Genomic DNA, 24020 nt, shown 5'->3' with positions numbered 1-24020 from the left:
TGCATGGTAGTGCTCCTGAAACTGCTTCACATTTGGGTCAAATCTTAAAAAGAGCTTTAAAAAGCTACCAGAGCTGTACCAGAGCTGAAGAGGTTTTATGTGAGAACCTCAAGGTGTGTCTTACACATCGAAATAAGGCACTAAAGAGACTAGAGAGAAGCCAACGATTTCAAGTCACTGGAAAGTTAACTCTAATATTTTGTCTATGACTCTTACAAGAATAGAGCAGTGGTATTGTGACAACTGATAAAGCACAATGAACTTTCAAAGGGACAAACGTGTCTAGGAAAGGCAAATAGCCCTACTGTAAGTGCCCCTCTGATGGGCAGTGGGAGATGGAACACAGGCACTAAAAGGGAAATCTGGAAAAGAATGTGACAGTTAGACTCAATCTTACAGAAGAAGTTTAATCAGCAAAGGCATTTAATCATTCCCTATTAAAAAAAAAAAAGGATTTTTTATGATTACAAATGTAAAATAGGCCTTTCCAAATTTTCTTTGCTGACTGCTTGTTAATGCTAGTTTGACTGTCTTTTCATTGTGAAACATCACATTTTCAGAGCTGTTCACAGAATACTATTGGTGTATTGGGAATTTGAAATCTGAACAGGCATATATCCTCTTAACTCACAGTCTGATAATGCTGATACAGGTCTTCATAAACTGACATACATAAATACTGAAAATAGAACTACTATTTTATCATTTTAAAACAACCTTTGATTTTATCCAAACATTATTTTATTATAGATGCCTCAAAATTTTCCATAGTCAATATGGAAGTTTTGTCACACTTTTGAATGAGTTTGGCATATTGCTACACTGACAAGGCATTCAAATATTTGCCATATTATTGCTAATACAAACCATTTAGGTGTCTGCCATGAACTATGTAACATACAAGAACTTGATACTAGAAGCTCCTTAAGTAAGTTGAAAGTAACTTGGTGCCTCTCTGCACAGCTTGTAACCAGGTGTTGGATCAAATCTGTAATGCTTATTTAGGTTTTATTTGGACAATGTTACCTTTTTTTACTTCAGTGGCTGTTTGTCCTGTTAATAGCACACTGCAGTTAATACTGCTGCTGTCTCCTAATAACCCTGCATAGAAATAAAATTGCTGATGTTACTAATATCCCCAGATAGAGGATTTGCAGGAGTGTGTAAAGGGGAATCGCTCCTGTTGTCACTGTGGAACTGAGGGGGTGAACATGGCTCCTTCACTGTTGCCAGTAAATACCAGATCTTGAATTCTGCTAAAAACCAAGGCAGGCACTGGCTGGGTAGGGAGGTCAGGATGTAAATGGAAAGGGAATAGTTTCTTCAGCAGGTGTATGTCTGGTGACAAAGCATCCCAGGAGTGACCGCACTGTCTTACTTTCCATAAGCACAGGAACCTGGACTTCTTTTACAAAAAGGAAAGGAGTGAAAGGTTTTGCCTACTGCATGCAGACAGAATTTCAGCACTAAGCACTGCTCTTTCATTTAAAGTATCTTTTTCTATTCCCTAATTATCTAACGATTCACTCTGACCTAAGGGAGAGATCAAATTTTTTTTTGAGATCCTATTGCCATGTGGCTCTGTGTGTGTGCATGTGAAGTTGCTTCTCTTCTTTTAGAAACCAGAATACAGATTTTTTCCTATTTATAATTAATTTCAGTTGTTTGCTTATTATCCGCTACTCTTTTTAAAGGCAAAGCATTGCTTACTATCAGAAATGTACAGGCCAAAAAGGTATTCCTGAACGTTTTCTTTTGGAAGTGTAAAGAGTTGTAATATAAAAAAAGCAGATATTCAACTACATTTCATATTGCATGTGATAGGAGTGGCTCCATACAATGTGGATGAAGCAAATCTGGCAGTTAATTTGACACATAAAGAGTATAATACACAGACATTTCCAGATCTGGTCTTGTATCATACATAACATTGCCTGACCCTTTTGTTATCATTTAAATCCAGCCTACTTTATTATTCATATTTTATTTTGCTCTATTGATTGTTCGAGTTAGAAAAAAACAGTTAAAAACTATTGACTTGAGGACACTGCAAGACCCTAAGTACTGCAAACTCTGAGCATAAATATACATTTATTTTTTTGAGAAAATATGTCATTAACTGCAAATGAATCAATGCAAAATGATCGTGCAATTAAATACAAGTCTCAACTGAAATTTAAAGCTGCAGACCATGTTTTCCCTACTCCCAGTGCTCCTTGAAATCTCTCACACTTAAAAAAATAGAATTAGCTTTAGATTTATCCCACAATAAATAACACCAGAACATACCTTGTGCTACCAACCGGAATTTAAAAAAAAGTAAGAGGCCACCTCAGTGTTTTGAGTTTATGGGATCTTTCAGAGACAAAGCCCTAACAGAGTTTCCCAGTCAAAAGGCATCAGGAAGGCTCATCGCTTATGGTAAACTTGGGCTTTAGCTTCACAGACCTCTTCCTTATTGTGCCTTTAGGGGACAACGGCATGGTGTCCATAATGCTCTTGTCCTCCTCCAGCTGCCTAGCAGTGCACGAAGGGGTGGGCACTTTCACTGTGTTGCCAAATTTAGAGTAGTCCACAGAGTATCGCCCATCTTCCTCTGCCACAATGGGCACAAACCTTTGGCCCCAGAGAATTTCATCTGCCAGGTAGGAGGTTCTGGCTTGAGTGGTGATGCCAGTGGTCTCCACCACCCCTTCCAAGATGACGATGATCTCCAGGTCCTCATGATGGTGAAGGTTCACTGGGGAGATGTCGTAGAGGGGACTGTTCTTGTCTATCACGTGGTAGATGATGAGTGGGGAGACGAGGAAGATGCTGTTGCCCCCCACAGGGTTCTCCATCTGTATGTCTATCTGGTTGAGGGGCACCACCTCCCCCTCCAGGCTGGTGGTCTTCTTCACCACCTGCATGCGGATGGTGGCGCTGATGATCATGCTCTTCCGGAGGTCCCCCACCCGCAGCATGAAGCAAAGCTTGCCCTCCCGCAGGGCGATGACTGCGTGCTTGCTGAAGATGAGGGTCTCGGCTCGGCGGTGGGCCTGCGAGGTCTTCATGAAGATGCAGCCCAGCATGATGGCATTGATCACCAGCCCCACGATGTTCTGCACAATCAGCACCAGGATGGCGGCGGGGCACTCCTCCGTCACCATGCGTCCCCCAAAGCCAATCGTCACCTGCACCTCAATGGAGAAGAGGAAGGCGGAGGTGAAGGAGTGGATGCTGGTCACGCAGGGCACAAAGCTGGCCGGGGCCCCTTCCACCCCCTCTCTGGGGTCACGCTGCAGGCGGGTGCTGTGATCCAGGTCTCCGTGGGCGAAGGCGATGAGCCACCACACCATGCCGAAGAGCAGCCAGCTGCAGAGGAAGGACATGGTGAAGATGAGCAGAGTGTGGTGCCACTTGAGGTCCACCAGGGTGGTGAAGACGTCTTGGAGAAAGCGTCCCTGCTCCCGGATGTTTTTATGGGCCACGTTGCAGGCACCGTTCTTGCCCACAAAACGCGCCCGACGCTCCCGTGCACGGTACCGGGCATGATCCGGCACATCCTCCGCCAGCCGGGTCAGCACGTACTCCTCGGGGATGATCCCCTTCCTCGACAGCATGGCTGCCCGCCGCCGCTCAGCGCCGCCCCATGCAGCCGCCGCTCCGCCGGCGGTGGGGGGGAAGGCACGGCGGGGGACGCGGGGGACGGCCGCACCACGGGGCCGAGCGGGCGCACGGCGCCGCCGCAGCCCCCGCCGTATCCGCGCCTGGCAGCGAGGCGGCCGCCAGGCGGCGCCGCCGAGGCACGAGTCGGCGATCGGGAGGCGGCGTGTGGGGCCGGGGTCGGCTTCTCCCGGGCCTCAATGTTGCGGTGCCGGCCCCTCCGCGGGTCCGCAGCGGAGGGACGGGGGTTTGAGGCGCTCCCGCGCGCCTGTGTGCGGAGGAGGCACGCGCGCCTCCGCGTAACGGTCCTTGGGCAACGGCGGCAACGGAAGGCGGTTAAAAACCGTCGCCCTGCAGGGGAGGGAAGGGGGGATCCGAGTCCCGGGTTGCTCCCGGTGAGCGCTGGGTGCGTTCTTCGCCTTTTCGCCTCAGCGGTGGTGTGGGTGCGGGGCTTTTGGTTTTTTAATTATTATTTTTTCCCCTGAGGAATGGGGAGGTCGGGCTTCGGCCGCCGTTTCTGTAAGCGTTTGTTCCAGGAGGGGTTCTCTGGCAGTACCTGGATTCCTTCCATTAACAGTGGCTACTTTGTGGGATGGTGTGGTTTCATCACACACAGGTTGGGCAATTGTTCTGTGAAATAGAAAACAAAATAGTACTGGGTTGTTTTCTTTTTCAATGGAAAAAAAAAATCCTGAAATTCAGCTGCACGTCTGTCTTTCTGGGAGCGCGAGAAAAGCATTTGTCTAATGAGCTGGGCAGGCAGTGGTAGGAAACGTGCTTGAAGAGGCCAAGTCCAGGATGTATGGTTAAACAGAGACCTGGATCTAAAGGGTCTCAAGCCCAATTACGAAATTTGCTGGAGTTACTTATCCTTGACCAGGGAAGGATTTTTCTGACAGGAGGAGCTCATGAAACGATGTGAGCTCTGGGTGCTCAGGAGGATGCCTGCTGTGCAGATAGCACATAAAGTACAGGCTGCAAAAGAATGGTCTGTATGCAGATGGTTAACCCACACTGACAAAAACGTCCGGGCAGACATCAAAATCACCAGAAGAGGCAGCGAAAGGGGAGCTAGAAAACCTGTGTGTGGCAGTGTGATGTCTCTGTGTGCATAAATGCACGTGCACGTGCAGAAGGATTTATCTGTGGGACAAGGTGCATTATTTAAAAACACTCTGATGTGACCGCTCTGCTTTTAAATAGCAATATTCCCATTCGTGTGTTTACTTACTCTGATTTAAATAGTTTGGGTTTATTTCAGTTTAGGCACCAGCATTGTAGAGCTGCTAAACCATCCTGGGATATTCTGGATAAGAGGTTTTTCTTTACTGCCAGTGGACTCATGATTACATTTTTCTAATTGTATGTGTGCATGGACTTTCCCTTCAGTTTTGGCTCTGAATGCTTTGATACACACTGTAAGCGGTTATTGGCATTGATTGCCTGGGCAAGGCAATTGCCCAGTTGATGGCTGGGAGCCAGCCAGTTGGGGTTGAAATCAACTTTCACCACCTACAGCTACTTCCAGTGGCCCACCTAGGGATTTCAGAACAGTAGTTTTAAGTAATCACTATTTGAGCTCTTTGAGCAGTCATTATAAGTCTTATAATTAAATCATCACTATTACTTTAGACTATTGCTAGTTTTTATGTATGAAGAGTTGTGTGTCCTTGGACACGTTCATTCCTTTCAGAGGGGTCAGTTTCCCAGTACTCCATGCTGCCTCTTGTTCTGGGTCATCTTGCTGCTTTGATAAATAAAATTAAAATAAGATGTCCTGGCACCTGGCTGCCAGGCCACCAAGCTTAGCCAAAGATATTTTTCCTTTCTCTGTATCACTTTGCTAGACTTTTTTTGTGTGCTTGCTGTGAATGTCACCTACACCTACACTTTAAGTATGCGATTTATATATAGAATTTAACTTAAAAAAAATTGTATTTATTTTACTTTTTTCCTAAACATTTAAAAACCCATGAATGTCTGAAGTAATTTGAAGATTTCCTCGTCAAAAGTGTGGTTCTCCAGCCGATGGCAGCTCATAGTTACTTCCATCATTTTGAAGTGAGCATAAAGAGGCCTTGTAACGCCACTGCAGTTCATAAGTAGCATTTCACACAGTTTTGCAGAGATGCACATAAGTATTCAAGAGGCAGTCATGTTTTTCCAGCCATTTCTTTCTTACTCTTTTTCTAATGGTTGTCTTATTCTATACCTTTTCCTCCAGAGGGCGGTAACTACATGGATGTAGAATGAAAAAACAAACCTGTGTCGGGCAGGAGTGTTTTAAAGGGAAGGGTAAATTGCTTCAGTCTCGTACTAGTCATTATGCATGGAGCCTACTACAGCAAGGGGTGTTGCATGAACAGTCACCATGTTGGTTTTAGGAATCCTGAACTCTGTAGGGCTAGAAGGGTGTTCCCTTGTTTCCGCTTCTGTTCTTTATTGGGACTGTCATTTGCCACTTACTTCTTTTTCTTCACCTCTGAGCACTTATTGGCTGAGATAGGACAGCAAAGCAAGTGGCTTCTGCTGAAGAATTTCTAGAGTGGAATTAAAACAAGCCCTGTCTTTGTGGATCAAGTAACAGATAAAGAAAAAAGTGACAGATCTTCTGAGTGAGCCAACATATTTGTGTTAAGAGCTGCTGAACAAATTGGGTTCACAGGAATGAACAATCCCACTCTGTAGTGTAGAATCATGAGGGGTAACTTTTTCCACACGCAAAATAGGTTTTACATTTCAAAACTCCCCTCTGCTCCAATTTATCCAAACTAATGGCTATCAAATAAGATACTGCTGTAACTTAAATTAAAATTCAGTTGGCACCGTGGTATTACTCTGCCTTTAGAAGCAGACGTTTCTTTCAAAGGCTATGCAGTGTTAGCCTAACATGAATTAAGCCTCACAAATCACGATGCTGTGAGAGTGGGTAGATGGAAGAAAAGAGATCCAAGTTGGGTATGCAAAGCCAGAGGGAGAGGCATGAGCAGAGCTAGTAAGAGGGCTAATGTAGCAGGCATGCTGTGTTCCCTTAGAAATAAGTAGAAGAGGATGAAATAGCCACACTAAGACAAGGGAATAAATGCTATAAAGGTTTTTGTATAACAGGAGCATTTGTAGAAAGCAAAAACAAAAATTAAAACAAACCCTGGTTGCATCTCCACAGGCAGCCTATCCCACTAACACTTTTGGGACTGAGCCAAGACCCATGCCAGAGGAGAAATGGAAGTCTGGACATGGCAGCTCCCCTCAGCAGCTTCACATGGCTGCCCTGGAGCTAGTGGTAGGACAAGGGGTAACGGGTTCAAACTTAAACAGGGGAAGTGTAGATTAGATATAAGGAAGAAGTTCTTTACTGTGAGGGTGGTGAGGCACGGGAATGGGTTGCCCAAGGAAGTTGTGAATGCTCCATCCCTGGTGGTGTTCAAGGCCAGGTTGGACAGAGCCTTGGGTGACATGCTTTAGTGCGACGTGTCCCTGCCCATGGCAGGGATGGTTGGAACTGGATGATCTTAAGGTCCTTTCCAACCCTAACTATTCTATGATTCTATGATTCTATGATTTTAGTACAGCACTTTGCTTAGTAATGCTTCATTGCCATGCAAAATACATTTGTGAGCCTGATTTAATATTGACTTCTGGATCGCCTTCCTCAAGGTAAGAGCTTTAATGACTCAGATAATGGCTGTGAGCCTCCCACCATAGAGTAATTTTCTTGGATACTGCTTCTGTTTATGTTGAGACTCTAACCCTTTGGAGTTAGGGGGCAGGAACTCCCTGGGACTTGACCCCATGTAAACCAGACTAGATAAAACATGCTGAGGAAATGTGAAGTGTATTCTGTCCAAGTGGCAGCTAAGAGACCTCCCTGTTCACACATAATTATCCAGCAGTGTGGTACTGTTCAAAAAATATATAATTGGTAGGTATGAACCAACTCACCCTACCCTCTTGCAATGCTGCTTTGTGAAATACAAGCCCCATTGACGATGGAAATATATGACACTTGTACTTTGTGTTCTTATTTCTTAATACTGCAAGATATAATGCTGTCGTCTTAGTGATATGCTGTGTCCTTTACTCCCTTGCATTCCTTTCCAGGTAAGATTGTCAGAGGCTTGTGGAATAGGAGCTAGTCCAAATTGCAGTGTCAAATTCCAGGCACTTTATTAAAAGCATATGAAACCTCACTTTATCTTCCACGGATGGTTGCAAAGCTTCTGAGAATCTCTGCAGCACGAGTTTGAGATGTTCTGCAGAGTGGTGGTCTCCCTAAGGTTTTACAGGATGAGATCCTGCCTTAGACCAGTACTGGGCATCTAGGAGACAGCATGCATATTAGCTGTAGTAGAAACTTGCTCTGTGTTGACTGTGCCCTTCTGCTATCCTGGAAGGATAGTCACCTATCTCCCATCTCTTCCCTCTTAGCCCTAATGGGTGCCTTGTATCCCAGCGTGAAAACACACCAATAGTTCTACAGCCGTTTTTTCTTTGACACCACCAAGCAAATGAGTGCCTGGAGGAGTTACCTTCCAACTGCACCTTTTCTTTCTCCATCTGCAGCAGGCAGTGACAGAGCTCATGCATTTCATCTTCATAACTGTATTCTATTTCCCTCCTTTTACTGCTGTTCATCCTACATTCTCCTGCATTTTCTCTGGCCCTGGTTTAATGCCCTTAGGTATTGCACAAATAATAGCAGGCAGATGCTGCAAATACTCTGCTCTGGAACTGGTAGCACTTCTTAAACAGCAGTAACAGTTCTTCAGTTTTCCTAGTTTCAGCACTAGAAGTAATGCATTAAAAATACCACATATCCCATCAGAACACCGAGGTGTATTTTTCTAAAAACTAAAGCCTTCAAAAACCAGATTCCAAATTAATTAAGCAGGCTAAAGGAGAAAAAAGAACAAAGGAGTTTTCCCAAGTGCTATGAATTCTTCAAAATGGGGAAAAGGACAAAAATGGATGTAAAGCCAGAGTTGCTATAAAAATAATAATAGTGAAAGATTCATTGTAGTCTTCCATTGGGTTATTGACATTCTAACTTCTTAATAATTAATAAATCCTGGAATGATTGTCACAATGAATCAAGAGGGCAGGGATAAGTAGCTGTCTAGCCAAATTAGGATAATTTCAGTGCTTACAAGCTATCTTAATAAGTAATCATAATTTATTGGTAAGTGCAACAGTGGGTGAAATAAATACATGAAACTAGGAGAGGAGGAGTCAAGCTTTCATGGCTCTGAGACATAGTGAACAATTTAATACAGTTTATTTACCAGACCTGGAGGGATGATTTCCAGATGAATTGGTACATCTGTACTGGTCTGGAAACAGTGGACATTAAGCAGTGATACTTTATCACAGCTTGCCTGCACTTAGCTTCTTCACAGTTTGGGAGCCAGTCAGGCTCAATCTCATTTGGAATTGCTATAATATTATTCAGTGGGGGTAGAAGTGAGGCAGCCTAAGAAAGACTAAAGGAAACGGATTGTGATGAATTCCTAAATAGTATTAAAGGAGAGACCATAAGACACAGGCACTATCAATAAACCACAATGTAACTTTTTTAAAATAGATTTTATATTTAGATATTAAAGCTTTACAGAGTCATATGATTAAAAGAGATACAAGCTTTTTAGAAATACCTTTGGTATATAATTTTTCTTTCTGCATTTAGTCAGTCGTAAGCACTATCTACATTAGGGCTATGACACATAGAAAATAACATGTTAATAAAATGGCAGGAGAGGTTTAAGAGTTACATAAAAACTCCATGCTGGTTCTTCTTGTTTGGTGTGCATCCTGTCATATTTCACCCATGTAGGTTTTTTCCAACCATATTTCATGATGCTTTGGTGGCAAATAAACAGAAGAGTAGTATACAAAAAAGGAAAGTACATGGGTAATTCATTAATGCTTCAGATGGAGAAAATTGGCTCATTTTATTAAAAAATGAAAACCTCAATTTATTATGAAATAATATTTATTTACAGGTATTTTACATTTTTAGAAAATAAAATGCTTCATTAATTTTTATTACTTATCTGCTTGTACAAAAGAAGCAAAGACACTGTCTTCTTGTTCTAGCAGAACCTCAGGCTTGTCATATTCCAAAATAACCCCTCTCTTCATTACAATAACCAAATCTGCATTGAGGATCGTGTGCACTCGGTGCTGAAAAATGAATAAACAAAATACCAGTTCAGTATTTCTATCAAATATATTCCAGGATAAGACAGAATTCCAGAAGTTAATTTTCCTATCAAGTTCAGTTAAGGCTACTTGAAATCCTAATTTACTGTGCAGATACTGCAGACCATTACACACCAAGAGCCACATGGATATTCAAGTACCTAAAGTGCACACAGGTACTTGGCTATGAAGGGTCATATGGGTTCAGACTACAGTGTCCCTAGCCCAGAGTACTCCTAACCAAGGAGATAGCCAGAAAGAGTGGGAAACAGGGCAAGTGTGGTACTGCATGAGGGTACTCTCCCAGTCCTGGACTACACCTAGGTCAGGGGGGTTCCTGAGCTTGGTGTGGTTTGTCCATTTGTAAAACTGACTAGATGTCTCTTTAAGATCTTGCCAACATCTCTTGAACTTTCATAAATGTTTTGCATTCACATCCTTCGGAAAAGATTTTTCCAGGGTTGGCCCCACTGCATGAATACCCCATTTTGTATGCTCTGGGCCTCACTGCTCAGAGCTTCACCTGATGCCTCTTGCCTCATGGTTTTGCAGACCTCTCTCACATGTCCTTACATTGTCCTTCTTCCAGGCAGAAGAGGACTAGCCTACTCAGCTGCTCCCCGTAAGGAGCAGTTCCCCACCTCCAATCATCTTGTTCTTCGCAACATTTTTCAGTTGTAATATATCGTTCTGGGGATGAGGAGACTGGAACTACATGCATTATCCAAGGTATGTGTGAACTATAGACTTATACAGTGGTATGATGTTTTCTTTTTTCTTCTCTACCCTTTTCCTAGTAAGCCTACCATTTCATTATTAGGAAGAAACCTCACCATTTTTTTGCCACAGTTAATACTGAAAATAAGTAATTTAGCTTTTCTGCAATACTTTTTCTGTTATCTTTCCTGAGCATTCTTTTCATGTACTGATCATCGAATAGCCCTACAAATTGACTGAGTTCTTGCTCCCAGTGTGTTTCAGGGATTCATGGATTCGCTATTAGCTTTGATGGCTTCCAGAAGCTGGTCTTATACTTTTTTTTTTTGGCCTGCCTTATTGCATTTTCACATATAACATGCCAGAGCTTATGATAATTTCTATTTTCTTTATTTGGCTATGACTTCAGCTTTTACAAGAATGCCTTCTTGTTTCTAATAATTTTTTTATTTGTTTAGCCACACCAGCTTCTTTCTATCCTAACAAATAGCATGCATTGGCTGTGGGAGTTTTGAATAAAATCCTTCTGTAATTTCTATGATCCCTGACAGATTGTTTTCTTCACTGCTTCTTTTAGCTTTTTTTCCCTGCCATTTTTTTTGTATTGTTTTGTATTTAGCAAGCTCCCTCATTTTTACAGAATTCCACTTTTAACATGTAAAATCCAACTGCATCAGATTTTTGGGTCTGCATTACTTTTGCAGCGATATTTAATCTTAGAATACTATGTACCCTGTTACCTATTCACTCTTCACCCATAAGGTTTCTAATCAGATCTTGGGCACCTTCAGTACCAAAACAACTCTTGCATTTCCTTCTGTGTCTTCCTAGCCAGATGTTCCATAAAAATAATCACTGATGGCATCTACAAATCTCTTCTCTGCTGCAGTCCTTCTGTGACATTTATTCAGTCTACAGGCGGGGGAGGGGACTATAATATCACATTCCAGCTGTACTTGCTGCCTTTGTTGTCTGATCTCTTTCAGTGTAACACAATCATTGCTGCCATCCTGATAAAGTAACACATATACTAAAGGCACAATACTATACTCTTTCCATTCTTATTCTTCCTGAGCACAGACAAGGAATATATGGCTTTCTCTGAAGAAAAAACAAAAACAGACAAAAAACCCACACACAAAACCAAACAAACCACAAAAAACCCCCAAACACAACCCAATCAGACTTAGCATCACACAGCCCATGATAAAAGCTGTTACGTATTTAAATAAGAAAGCAGTTTAAAATGGAAGAGAAAGCTTAAAATAACACAGTTAAAAAAAATAAAAATGGCCAAATTAACACATTTATTAACATTGATAGGAATTGACTAACGTGGCATTTCTGATTCTTGTTTGCATCAGAACAGCAGCAGAGACTGTACTTACTGCTATTGTAACCACAGTACGGTCAGCAAACGCAGTCATGACTACCTTCTGGAGTATGTTCTCCTGTGTAAACAAAAACATTTGTTGCTTTTCAAACAACAGAAGTCACATGGTAGTCACGCAGACACTAAGAGTAACCACTGATTATTCCATGCTTTTATTGATCCTACATTGCAGAAATGAAAAATTAACTACATGCCAGAACTAAGTCAGAGCCTGGTCTCCAGTTAGCCCTGCTTGCTCCTGCCACCCCCACTGCCTCTGGGCTTCAGTGCATGAGAGCTGTGCTCTGGTCCCGAAATCCCTGCCAACCTGACCTCAGATTTACAGTGAGGAGAGCAAAGGTGAATACAGGGTGCTTCCATGCTGCCTGCATGCTGGCACGTCTGTGCTGCATTCTTCACCCTGCTGCAAGTCTAGGAATGTCCCAGCACACTGAGGACATCTAACACCAAGGGGTGGCAGGGATAAGCAAGAGAGTATGCTGTACCTGGCATATTTAAAGTGGAGATGATATTCAAGATGGTCTTAACATACATAGTTCTCACTCAACAAGTACTTATCCTTTGCTATTTAGGAAACCTTGTTGTGTACCAAGCTGCCTAGAAATGTCACTAGCATAGATACCTTTATCTGCTATTACCTATTCTTTAGATATGTATCTCAAGGGAGGAACTAGATCCTAAATGCATTACAATTAAAAATGTATTTTAACTGGGCTGCCTACAATAATTCCCAACCTTATTGACACCCCCACACTAACATTTTACAGAATTAAAAATTGTAGCTGTTGAAATAAACTCCTCCAATTATATTCTTTATTCTTAGAATGAAGAACACTGAAACATTTCTCATATCAACATAACAAAGGAAAAAAAAAAACCCTAAGAATGCATTTGGCTAAAATCCAGTTGGCGCACTATTACTGTGTGGTTTAACATCTGTCTAGCAATTTCAGGCAATTAATGCAATAATCCAGTATGTCTTTTCTATATCTCTGTTTATTTCCTTGACTCTACTTTCAAGCCTTCTAAATTCCTGACTTGCCTTGTCCGCCAGGCTGGTCTGCTTGCCAAGTTACCTTTCACTGACCATCCCCGCTGACCTTACAAAGCTGTTTATTTTAGAATATCAAACTATCAATGAAAATCATGCTTCATTTTTCTAATGTAAGCAATGCTGGAATAACTATTAACCCCCTAGTAAAATGATTTAAAAGCTCTTTAGATTAGTTAGCAATGACTCACAACTATCTTGGACTTGTAAACACATCTGCACTAAATACGGTGTAAGCATATCACCGAGTAGATAGAATTGCTTTCAACCTTTTTATTCACATATTAGCGGTTGTCTCCCCCTCAATGAAAACAAGAGAGGAGGAACAGTCCAAACTCACCGTCGCCATGTCAATAGATGCTGTGGCTTCATCCATGATGAAGATGCTCGTCTTCCGCACAAAAGCCCTTGCTAGGCAGAACAGCTGTCTTTGGCCCTGGCTAAAGTTTTCACCCCCTTCTGTGACTATAGCATCTGGAAATGATATAACAAAACCAGTATTTAGGGGGGGTGCGAGAGGATCAGATCAGAGTAGAGCATATGCTTGGATAATAATGTCTCACTTTCAGCATAAAGATTCTCAAAGTAACATATCCTAGCTCTACAGCTCCTGGTGACCCCATTTTGCCTGTTTATTTCCATTGCTCAAAAGAACTAGTACTACTTGTGTCTCACTATATTCTTTATATCTGTTAGACATCAAAGTAACTAAGGATGTTTAGGAGCGAGTTTCTCTGGAACGTGCAGTCTACGTTACTGCATCCCCCTGTCAAAGTGGCATTCATAATTTCTTTACCCTAAGATTGTATAACTTGCCATTTTTAAGGTTTTTCTTTGTTTGTGTTTTTGTGTGTGTTTTGGGGGGTTGGTTGGTTTGTTTCATGGCCAAATGATTCACACCTTTAATGTTTAAAAATCTTCCTCCCTGGATATGACTATTGGAAAATACAAAAGAACATATTCTAGGTAACACCTGACTTGTTGACACATTATTTGAATTCACAAGACCCGTAAACCTGAATGCTTCATAATGAAGACATACTGAAATAAAATAATAATTTTACCATTTATTTGAATAGAAGCAGGATTCTGCCCCACAGGTGCAGCTGGTAGGGGAATTAGATGGATATAGCACCTCTGCCTGCAGGCAAGCACTTCCTGTCACCTTCCAAAAACCTAAAAAGCTTTTTCTTCAGCAAATACCTTTTTAATACATAGAAAATGTGAAACAGGAATGTTGTGCACACTGGAAGTAATCTTCTCAAGAAGAAAGTCTTTTTACCTAGACCCCCAGGTAGCGCTTTCACCACATGCTTGAGCTGTGCTATTTCCAATGCTTCCCACAGCATGCTGTCAGTGCACTTCTTCTCAGGGTCCAAGTTAAACCTACAGTTATGTGTAATTAAAGAGTATCAGTCAATATAAACTTCTACAATATATTTCTTCTTTTAGTGCACTTAGAAATAAACCTGCAAATAATCAGAATCATGTGCTCAACATCTGGGCCTGATTCTGATTTATTATTTATCATTGGTATAAATGCTCTGAATTTTGCAATGTCAGTCAACATTTATAGCTATGTGATTAAGATCAAAATCTGACTCTCAGTTGAGCAGTATTTGAAAAACTTCCTGGTTTGCAGATCTCTTTGTGGTTTTAGAATTTATTTTGTTCTGAATAAACTAAAGAAATTCTCATGTTTTACTAGAAAAACTTTTGGAGAGAAAAAGAGCTGTGAATATGATGAGTTTAAATTAACATTCATTTTTTAACAAAGGCCAAAATTCTACCATCTCTCCTTTTAAATTCAGTTTCTCCGTTCTTTATTGCTACATAAATGCTAAACAGAACAATCAAGCTTCATAGTGAAATATGAAATGCAAGTCTTTTGTACAACTGAACAAATCTTGGACTTACAAATAGATGAATGCTATTTTAGCTTGCTGTGGGCCCAGAAATGATAGCAACAAATGAGAATCTCATTTCAGAGTATAGAATGATAATTGGAAATAAAAGATTCAATGATGCGTAACACTTTATGTTTTACTCCTACTGTACGTGCTGTGAGTGACCAATGCTGGCCTAAATAATTTTTTTTAATAGGTTAATTAATAAAACAAAGGCATACAGTCACCTCATCTTCCGACATGAATGAATCATGCTCTATTCCAGGCAGGTTCAGGAGATAATCTTGAGATCTGTATTAGCATGGAGTCAGCAAACCACAAAAGCCTGTATAATTTTTAGTGAACTCTAATGACTAATATGCAGAAACTGTTACTATAGGTGATGTAACTGTGCACTGAGGATTGTACTGTTCCTTTCTAAGGTAAATGCCACAGAGAGGGAAGGACATTTGCTGGAAACTGTGGAGCCTTTTGTCACTGTTTCTACTGCATCATCCTCTCAGAGAAGGAAGAGGAGAAAGGTGTTTGGTCTCACAGATGAAAGAATGGCTCAAAGACTAGAAAGCAACACGGATAAGAGGTTCCAGGATAAAATACCCCAAACATCCCCCAGTACTTCTCATATTGCTTTACTGCTTCATCTTTTTCTATGTGAATTTTTCAAGTCTACATTTTTTCTGAGAGTCTGCATCTCATACTTTAGGGCAGTCAGGTGAAAAGAGATGGAGGAGTGTCCTGGTTTCAGCTGTAACAGTTACTTTTCTCCTTCCTAGTAGCTGGTGCAGTGCTGTGTTTCAGGAAGTGCTGAGTGGTTATGGGTATTTGCTCAGTGAGATAAACTGATTACTCGATCCTGGAGAAATAAATAGTGACTTTCAGGGATGCCTTATGCCAACAGCGTGCTGACCAGGCTCAGGCATTGGAAAGGTGCAGTATGGCAGGGATAGGTAAAAAACAAAGACAGAAGGCAGTGGTCCTCCCTACTCCAACTGAGATGACAGAAATTGAACAGCTGGCTATCAGCAGTTCTGTAAAAGTCATTATATGGTATAATTACAATATATAATGACATATAACTCTTTATATGCTTTTTATTGCTGGTGCTTAATGCTTACCGGATCGTTCCGCTGAATAAAATAGGATCTTGGAGAATGATTGACAGCCTGGATCTCAACGTCTGTAAGGGGAGCTTAGCGATATCTATACCATCAATGATAATCCTTCCTATTCAAAAGAAAATGGATCGTCTACTAGACTGTTTATCATGCCACATAGCTGCTGGCAAAGACACGGCTCACTTTCAGCTTGCAATAGAGTACAGCAGGAACAGGCCTTGAATTGCATATCCCCTTATTCATGAAACATGTTTTGGTTAAGCAGCAAGCACACTTGTCTTGAGACTAAGCCTCAGCTGGGATGAATATGAGGCATACCTGTAATATTTTATGAAAGATTAGGCACACTACTTATCTGCTTTACCATTATAAACATCTATCAAACACAAGGTAAGATATTACTTCAATCAGGGACTAGTTACCAGGGGGAATAAATGTTTCAGAAAGCCAGATTACTGTAGAGCACTTTGAAATTTTATCTCCAGGTACAACTGTCTGGCTATGCATAAGGGCCCTGTGGGTGATGTGGCTGGGAAACTGAGGGTAAAATTTTTTGAGATGCACAGGAGTGCTCTGTGAGGCACACGGACACGACACACACAGCAGGAAATATGGCAGGAAATTCCAAGGCAGCAGGCCAAACTGACAGACAGGGAAGGACATTTGCAAGCCAAACTGCAGTCCCCAGTTGCTGAGTTTTCTCAGTGGGTCCTATTTGTGCCTTGTGCACAGGATCCTTCTTGTACTTGGACACCTTCCCTTTTCATGCTTTGCTCCTACTGTTGTGGTTTAACAGCACAAAAGGCTATCCTCTGTCACTCTTGGACTTTTCCTTCTGTCAAGTAGAATTTTCATTGATCCAGCTTATGAATGGCACAGCTGTTAAGTGACAGATGATGTTGTATTTAAGCAAGGCCAGAGAGTATGTCCTGCAGATTCAAAAATCACACTTCAAAGCTGCTGCTGTTGTTAAAGAAAGGACGACTAAAGCACTTCCAGGAGCTAAGCTTGATCAATTCACAAAAGTGTAATCTTACCCTCAAAGGTGTCAACCATTCTGAAAAATGCTAGAGAGAAGGAGGATTTTCCGCTGCCTGTTCGGCCGCAGATCCCAATCTGTGACACAAGAAGATGAACATCAGGTGAAAGGAAATGGATAATGTCTGTATTCAACATGTAAGATGAGCGGGTGTAGGAGCTGTTCTGATCCACATGATCTTTATGTCCTCCTGACAGTTCAGTTAAACTGAACTGGCTATAACAGAATCCTTAAGTTAACTCTTTGTCTTTAGAGATCTGAGCAGTTACAGATAAATCAAGGCCAGCCCTATATACAGTGACAACAATGGGAATAAATACGAGAGTGCCACAGGGGAATGATGGCAAGAAGGTCTAACAAAGTAAGGAGTCACTGTTGCTTCTTTTGGTGCTGGGTGCTGACAGAAGGGCACTGGGATACTGGGAAGTGGTGTGTAGTTCTAACTTCTCGCTCTAATGTATGCCTAAACACACGAACCCCCAGACTCCTTTCCAGTACACTGTATTCTTTCAGAGAAAAAAAAAATAAATCAGTAATTCAGTCATCAAAACATACTGTGGTATGTTTTTGGTTTTTTTTTTTTCAACTCTGATTTCTACAATGTGCTAGTCTAAAGAGCTTCTCAGAATCACTGCAGTTTTTTACCTTTTGTCCTGGAGAGATGTGGGCATTGACATGTTTCAGCACGGGTTTTAAGTTGCTGTCATATCGGACACTGAGGTTCTGGATTTGGATCTCCCCTCTGTCTGGCCAGTTCTGAGGAATCTGTGAGGCAGCTGTAGCCAGGAGTACAGGAAAAAAAAATAAAAATTCAACTCTCTCATAATAAATTAATCACTTCATTAAGTGACTTACTATGTTTTTCATGGTAATATACTGCAAATCATTAAAATTTCAGCAAGCTTTTTCTGCGTGCTGCACAAAACTGCACTTACAAAGGAGCCCTTCGTAATTTTCAGCTTCTGTTTTGAGCAGGCCATTGATTCTTTTCACTGCACCCAGCTGGATCTCCATATCAGCCAGGTTACGAACCATCCAATTCAGATAGTTAGACACCTGATGTAAAGCAAATACACAGCTAAATTCCAGTTTTTTTTGTAGTTTGCATCATTTGACCAGCATGCAGTTTATATTCCTCCACAATAACACTTGTTCAGCCTTAATTAAACTGAAGTTGTGAATGAACCAAATGGTACACATGAAAAATGATTAAAGACTAAATTTCCTAGCAGCAGTGCACAGATACTTTGGTTCTATGGCAATCTGAACTACACCAACAGAAAAGAGGAAGCGAAACAGTAAACACAGGTGAAAAGATAGCATCTTGGTAACTTCAGGTTTGGCAGTCTAGACTAGTATACCTGGGCATACTCACAATTGATGCACTGAAAAAATATTCTTCACAATGCAAGACAATATAAAAAATATGATGCAACTTGGCCATGTTTTGTTGACATATTTGAACTAACACTGAGTATTTTATCTATTAAAAGAAAGCATACACTCAAATATGTCAACCACTGCATGTGAACTGAAGTTGACACATGGTTTCAGTGATGTTACAGTACCCAATATAGATGTACAGACACCTTCAATCTTCCTGTTCATCTTTGTGCCCTGAAGAATTGCAAAAAAAGTGTTTGGGAAAGACAGAAAAAGTCCTGAGATTCTTACCATAAGAGCATAGGTTAGTCCCAAGCCTACAAGTCCTGAAGAGAGCTTATTATACAGGCAACTGGTAATAGAAGTGACAGCTGCTATGAGTACCACACATGCTCCAATGTACTCCTGAAGGAATATGAATAAGCTCCATCACTTTAAGTCTAAAAATCATTAAAACATTCTCATAACTTTGCATACCAAATAACAAACTCATTGCACAATTTGAAATATGAGCAGAAAACACCACATAACTCCATACAGACCCTGCCTAGGAACCCATTCTTGTTGCCTTTAGCGTGGCTGTGTGGTTTGGAAATGCTGGTACAACTCCTTCTGTATACAACAGAAGGAGTTCTTCTTCTGGACAAGTCAACACAGATATTTTAGGCACATAATGGAGATGGCTGAAACCGTGCAGCTATTGTTACCTGGGATGGAGGGAAATGCCCATGTGGTCCTGCCTGTGAGCAGATCGTGTCTTTGGCTGGTGATGAACTACCGGGAGGCACTGCCGTTGCTGCCGAATGGCTACCATCTGTATTTATTCAAACAAGCTGTTCTTGCACAGCATGTATCTATTGGTTTGACTGTGTCCACCCATGATGGATTTAATTTAATTTAAATCATTAGTGATCTGACTTCGCACAGACAAGTCTGAGTAAAATGATGTAACAGACTAGAAAACAAACTCTGTAGGAAGGAAATCGTCACTCATATATGTTTGCACTGTTTAGGGACTTCAAACAGTTTAGGACTGAATATACAAAAATGTAATAACATTTTATTTAAGTCATACTCAATATCTGAATTTAAGAAGGAAAAGGCACCAGCTAAAATTGAGTCTAAAATGGAGGTATAGAGTGTGACATGAAACATGACTTAACATACACTTAGCACATGTGAAAGGAGCCCAGGTTACCACAGCAGCAGTACCTGTATCTAACAAAGCCTGATATAAATACCACCATCCACAACACAGAAGTCCTTGATTTGCTTCTTAGGGAATTATTTTTAATAGATAATTTCTCAGGCCACTTTACTGAGTACTCTCAGGAAACGGGCACCTGAATATCTTTGGTATTCTCTAGATGACCCAAAACAAGGCACAGACTTGTCCATGTCCTTCTGCTCATTAAGAGAGCCTCCAAGATGTTGAAATGCCCCTGGGGAGCCATAAGGCAAGGCCTGCTGACACTGACTAACCCAGTCGTACAAAGGCATCCTGGCTGGCGGCACAGCTTGACCTGCTCTGATCACTCCTGACACAGAGAGAAGCCAATGTGACCTACAAAATCTATTCTTGTCTTGGAGAAACAGCTGCAGGCTATAGGGAAAATTCATACTATGTTCAGTTTCCAGGATGGGTTGGGCATATGTTCATTACAGATAGAGAGATACAAATATAAAGAGTAAAGGTATAGCTCTGAAACCCAGATGAGGCTGGAGAAGTGTTGGATGTCTCATCAGATTACTTGGAATGAAGTAAAATAACCTTGTGTATGGACAAAAATAATGTACTTGCCATGCGGACTTCCAGCCAGCGATTGGCAGCTGTAAGGAAAAGGGAAGCGATGTTGTTGGAATCTGTGTATTCAAGAAGTTTCTGTCGAAATTTGGCTTCATACCTTAAAAAAAAAAAAAAAAAAAAAAAAAAAAAAAAGAAAATAAGAGGAGAAAAAGGAGGAAAGGAGAAAAAAGGAAAGAGGAGAGAGAAGAGAGGACAGAGGAGAAATGGGAAAAAAGGAGGAAAGAGGAAAGAGTAGAGGAGATGAGAGGAAGATGAGAGGAGGACAAGAAGAAAAAAGAAAGAGGCTTCAGATACTGAAAAAAGAATAGTAAAATTTAATTTCTGGGGCTATATGTTTATGGGCAGTTTGACAGAGGGTCTAAATCAGCCTATTAATAGTTCGGAGTGAGATCATCTGTAGATTTGTATTAGACCCATGCAAACTGTATTTGTACAGTATCTTCAGGAGTAAATGGATGCTATTGCATTGATGAAACTCTATATGGGACTTCTGGATCACACTGGACATTTAGAAAATGTATTTTATTACATGGTAATTGTGAGAGAGAAATCTGAAACAAAAAAATTAAAACATACATGACAGAAATAATACATGCATGCACATGCTGCAGAATGCAGTTTATCTTCTACTTCATCATATACACTCAAGTTTTAGTATTTATATTACTGTAATGCCTAGAAATGGTAACAATTTATAAAGTATAAACTCAAAGTACCTCCAGTCATACTGGACATATTTTTATATATGTCCTTATCTTAAACAAATGGAGCACTTTTTAAAACAGAAGTCCAAGCTCATGGTCCAACAAAAAGTAATAGACTGCAGAGAACTGTGTTCTATCATCCCCCCTGCAAATGAATTAGCCACAAAACAAGATTAATGGCAAGTAGGTCTGTTTACAGTTTATTATAGTGGATCTGCACCCACTCATCAGAATAGCTGCATCAATGACTTCTGCATTGAATTCAACAGATATGGAAAATGATTCCTTGCTCCACCTATTCAGACTGGGGTCTTGTTAAGCATGCAAGTCAGCCCTTTTACCTAGGCGTATTTATTTGCATAGGTGTAAATTACTGTGATGCTAATAATAAAGTGTATCAACAATTTTGTCTAATAATACAGAAGTCTGGCACAAAAGCCTTCTCCAGGGAAGTTATAGAAGAAGCTTGAAGGCTTGAAAATCTAATTTAAGTACCCAAAGCTTGCCTTTTTTTCCTCTGTTTATTACATTAGCAAGTTTAACAAACTTGCTAATCTCCCCTTATAAAACTTTAGCTTATTATGGCTGCAACAAGCACTACTTATTTATAAACTCCTCTACTCTCCTCTACTTATAATAATGTTTTAAGTATGAAGTACATGGCTCAGAGAAGCTTTCAAATCTGTTCACTGCAGAGTATCTTAATCCTTCTTCTGAGTACAATATAATAAAGTTATGACTTTACATAAACCATTTATGCTTTTGAGGAAAAGAAGTAAGTGCCACTTTGTGGAAGTAATTTAGCTGTTCACAACTTAGCCATGTGCCAAGACATAGGAAACATGTCTGCTGTGTGCAATGGAGAATGGCCTGGGCTGGCTGCTAGTGCATCGGTGTGTTTGCATAGCCTAGAATGGTTGTTCCTGAAAGCAAGCATTAGCGTCACATAGTGTCAGAGCTGGTGAGCTCTGCCTCTCCTCAGGTCTAATTACCCTCAGTGCCCTGCCATACAGAGATGGCTGTACTGCTTCTGGAACCAATTCTACCACATTTAACTTTCATATCTCCATACCATGAGGTACTATGTGATACAGATATGCCTTAGAAGATGAGAGGTATGCATCGTGAATCAGTTGTGCATATTCACATGGAATGGGAATACAGAAAGTTACCACTGTTGGTGGAGTAATGCAGAAATATCAGAATTTCTCTTCAGAAAGTGTCCCCAGATTGCCAGGCCTCTCAGAATACAGACCAGACATTGCAGAAGCCTTCACATTTACATTTTTTTGATTATTTAGCACCAACACTATCTGAAGTGCCAGATAGCAAACTACAAATCAGGCCAGGGCATCTGCTGAAGGTGTATTTATAGCTGCAGCAGTAGCTGTCTTTCTGATCTCCCCCTGGATTTTTGTGCATTTCTTTCCTTATCCGTTCTGAGTTAGCAGAGTACAGAGAGCTACCAAGGGCAAAGACGCTCCAGGAACAACTGGCACCTCCTAACTTATTGACTGGATTCCTGAATTAGTGTTATTTTTAGGGATGCTCAAGCTAGCAAAGCTAAACTCCACTTCTGCTAATATGTTAGGCAGCTGAAGAGCTACACAGTCCTAAAAATAGCTAGGTTACCAGCTGATGCAGGAGGCTGGCAGGCAGATGGAATACAGAACTCACTGAATGCATGTGGCTGGGTCAGAAACACATCGGTTACTGCAGGATTTAAGAAAAAGGAGGCACCAAACACAATTCTTTGACAGAGGAATTCATTTCCAGGTGACAGGAAGAATCAAGAGAGAATGCTCAAAAAGACTGAAAATATTAGCTAGATGGCATTGAATATTATTTATTGTATCAACACCAGAAAGTGTACAGCCATAATACTCTAAAGATCCTTTTGAAGTAGAAGAATATAGGGGTAAATGAGAAAAGCAACAATAAGAAATTGATTTTCCTTAAAACTGAACATAGACATAGCTACAAACTAGAGAACACTGCTGGCACTTACATTAAATATCCAGTAACAGTAATTAATAATGAAAAATACTATGCTGTCCTACCACTCTTTTGACCTTCAGTCAAAAAGAATCAAACTCTTAAACTGGTTGTTCTTTCACTGAGCCATTTTTATCCTATTTAGAATAGTTTACGGACAAGTTTATTTTGTGCATAACTTCTATTATAAAATTAAATTTACAGGCTATGAGGAATAAGCACTACCATTTCAAAGACAGAATGGTAACAGTAATAATTAACTGACAAAATGTGTAGACATCTAGATGAGAAGGGTGTGGAAGACACTTGACCACATTTGAGTTGACTGGGAAAAGACTAGAATAGCACTTGTGCAGGGAAAGCAGCTGGTAAGCTGAGCGGTAGTTTCACTGGTACCTCTACTAGTATCAGTGTGACTGCCTTTTTTGTAACACAGGCACATGACCCAGGCACGTCATCAGGTATTCCTGGGCTGCTCTCCTGTGAGCTTATAAGGATGGAAACATGAATCAAAACAGGTAACAAAAGACTTTGTTTCCAGGTTGTGTATTTTCAGAATCAGTATGAACAACCACATTTTTAGCTAGCAATCTGAAAAATAACTTAGGGTGCTATTATATCCTCTGAAGTCACTAGCATGTAGTTTATCTTACCAGGACATCAGCTCATACACAAATTACCCTGCTGTAACAAGTTAGTGCATATTAGTTGTTCCATGGAAACTGTCCAAGCGCACAGTCTGCCACACCTCATGCTGTGGTAATTGCAAGCTAATTTAGCTTCTTAAATCACATTTTGCCCACAAGTGTTTTTTTCAGGCTGCATGCAAGTCTGTGGACAGTTACCATGGGCAGCTGACATACATTAACCTGTTTTTCTATAGTAACTCCTTCACATGCAAAACGCTTAAAAAGTTCTTCAGTGTTTTGGAGTTCCCCTTGACCAGTGTTTCAGGGACTCTGGATTTTTCAGGTGATCCGAATAACAATTACTTATAACTGCACAATTGTAGAATGGAACCAGAGACAAATATTCAAAAGCAAGATAATGTATGTTTCTTAAAATA

General features: G+C 40.9%; 2 protein-coding genes across 2 annotated transcripts in view; both read right to left on the bottom strand.

Moving 5' to 3' along the window:
- Positions 1-393: 393 nt before the first annotated feature.
- On the bottom strand, positions 394-3775 carry KCNJ11 (potassium inwardly rectifying channel subfamily J member 11). The gene has a single exon (XM_030484663.2). It carries the CDS (start codon positions 3600-3602, stop codon positions 2400-2402), a length of 1203 nt encoding a protein of 400 aa, XP_030340523.1. The 5' UTR covers positions 3603-3775; the 3' UTR covers positions 394-2399.
- Positions 3776-9217: 5442 nt separating this feature from the next.
- The window catches only part of ABCC8 (ATP binding cassette subfamily C member 8), a 74920-nt gene continuing 60117 nt past the window's right edge, over positions 9218-24020 (bottom strand). Inside the window, exons 30-39 of the mRNA XM_030483801.1 lie at positions 20250-20352; positions 18740-18853; positions 18001-18121; positions 17711-17841; positions 17064-17142; positions 16027-16135; positions 14287-14390; positions 13345-13478; positions 11949-12011; positions 9218-9825 (exon numbers count right to left, since the gene is read on the bottom strand). Coding sequence (XP_030339661.1) covers positions 9688-9825; positions 11949-12011; positions 13345-13478; positions 14287-14390; positions 16027-16135; positions 17064-17142; positions 17711-17841; positions 18001-18121; positions 18740-18853; positions 20250-20352 — 1096 coding nt within the window. The 3' untranslated portion in view covers positions 9218-9687. The remainder of the gene's footprint in view (positions 9826-11948; positions 12012-13344; positions 13479-14286; positions 14391-16026; positions 16136-17063; positions 17143-17710; positions 17842-18000; positions 18122-18739; positions 18854-20249; positions 20353-24020) is intronic.

This window comes from Strigops habroptila, chromosome 4 (assembly GCF_004027225.2).
Source record: "Strigops habroptila isolate Jane chromosome 4, bStrHab1.2.pri, whole genome shotgun sequence".
In the NCBI taxonomy this organism is placed as follows: Eukaryota; Metazoa; Chordata; class Aves; order Psittaciformes; family Psittacidae; genus Strigops; species Strigops habroptila.
Note: the sequence above shows the minus strand (reverse complement) of the source record. Positions and strands in the feature narration are given on the sequence as shown.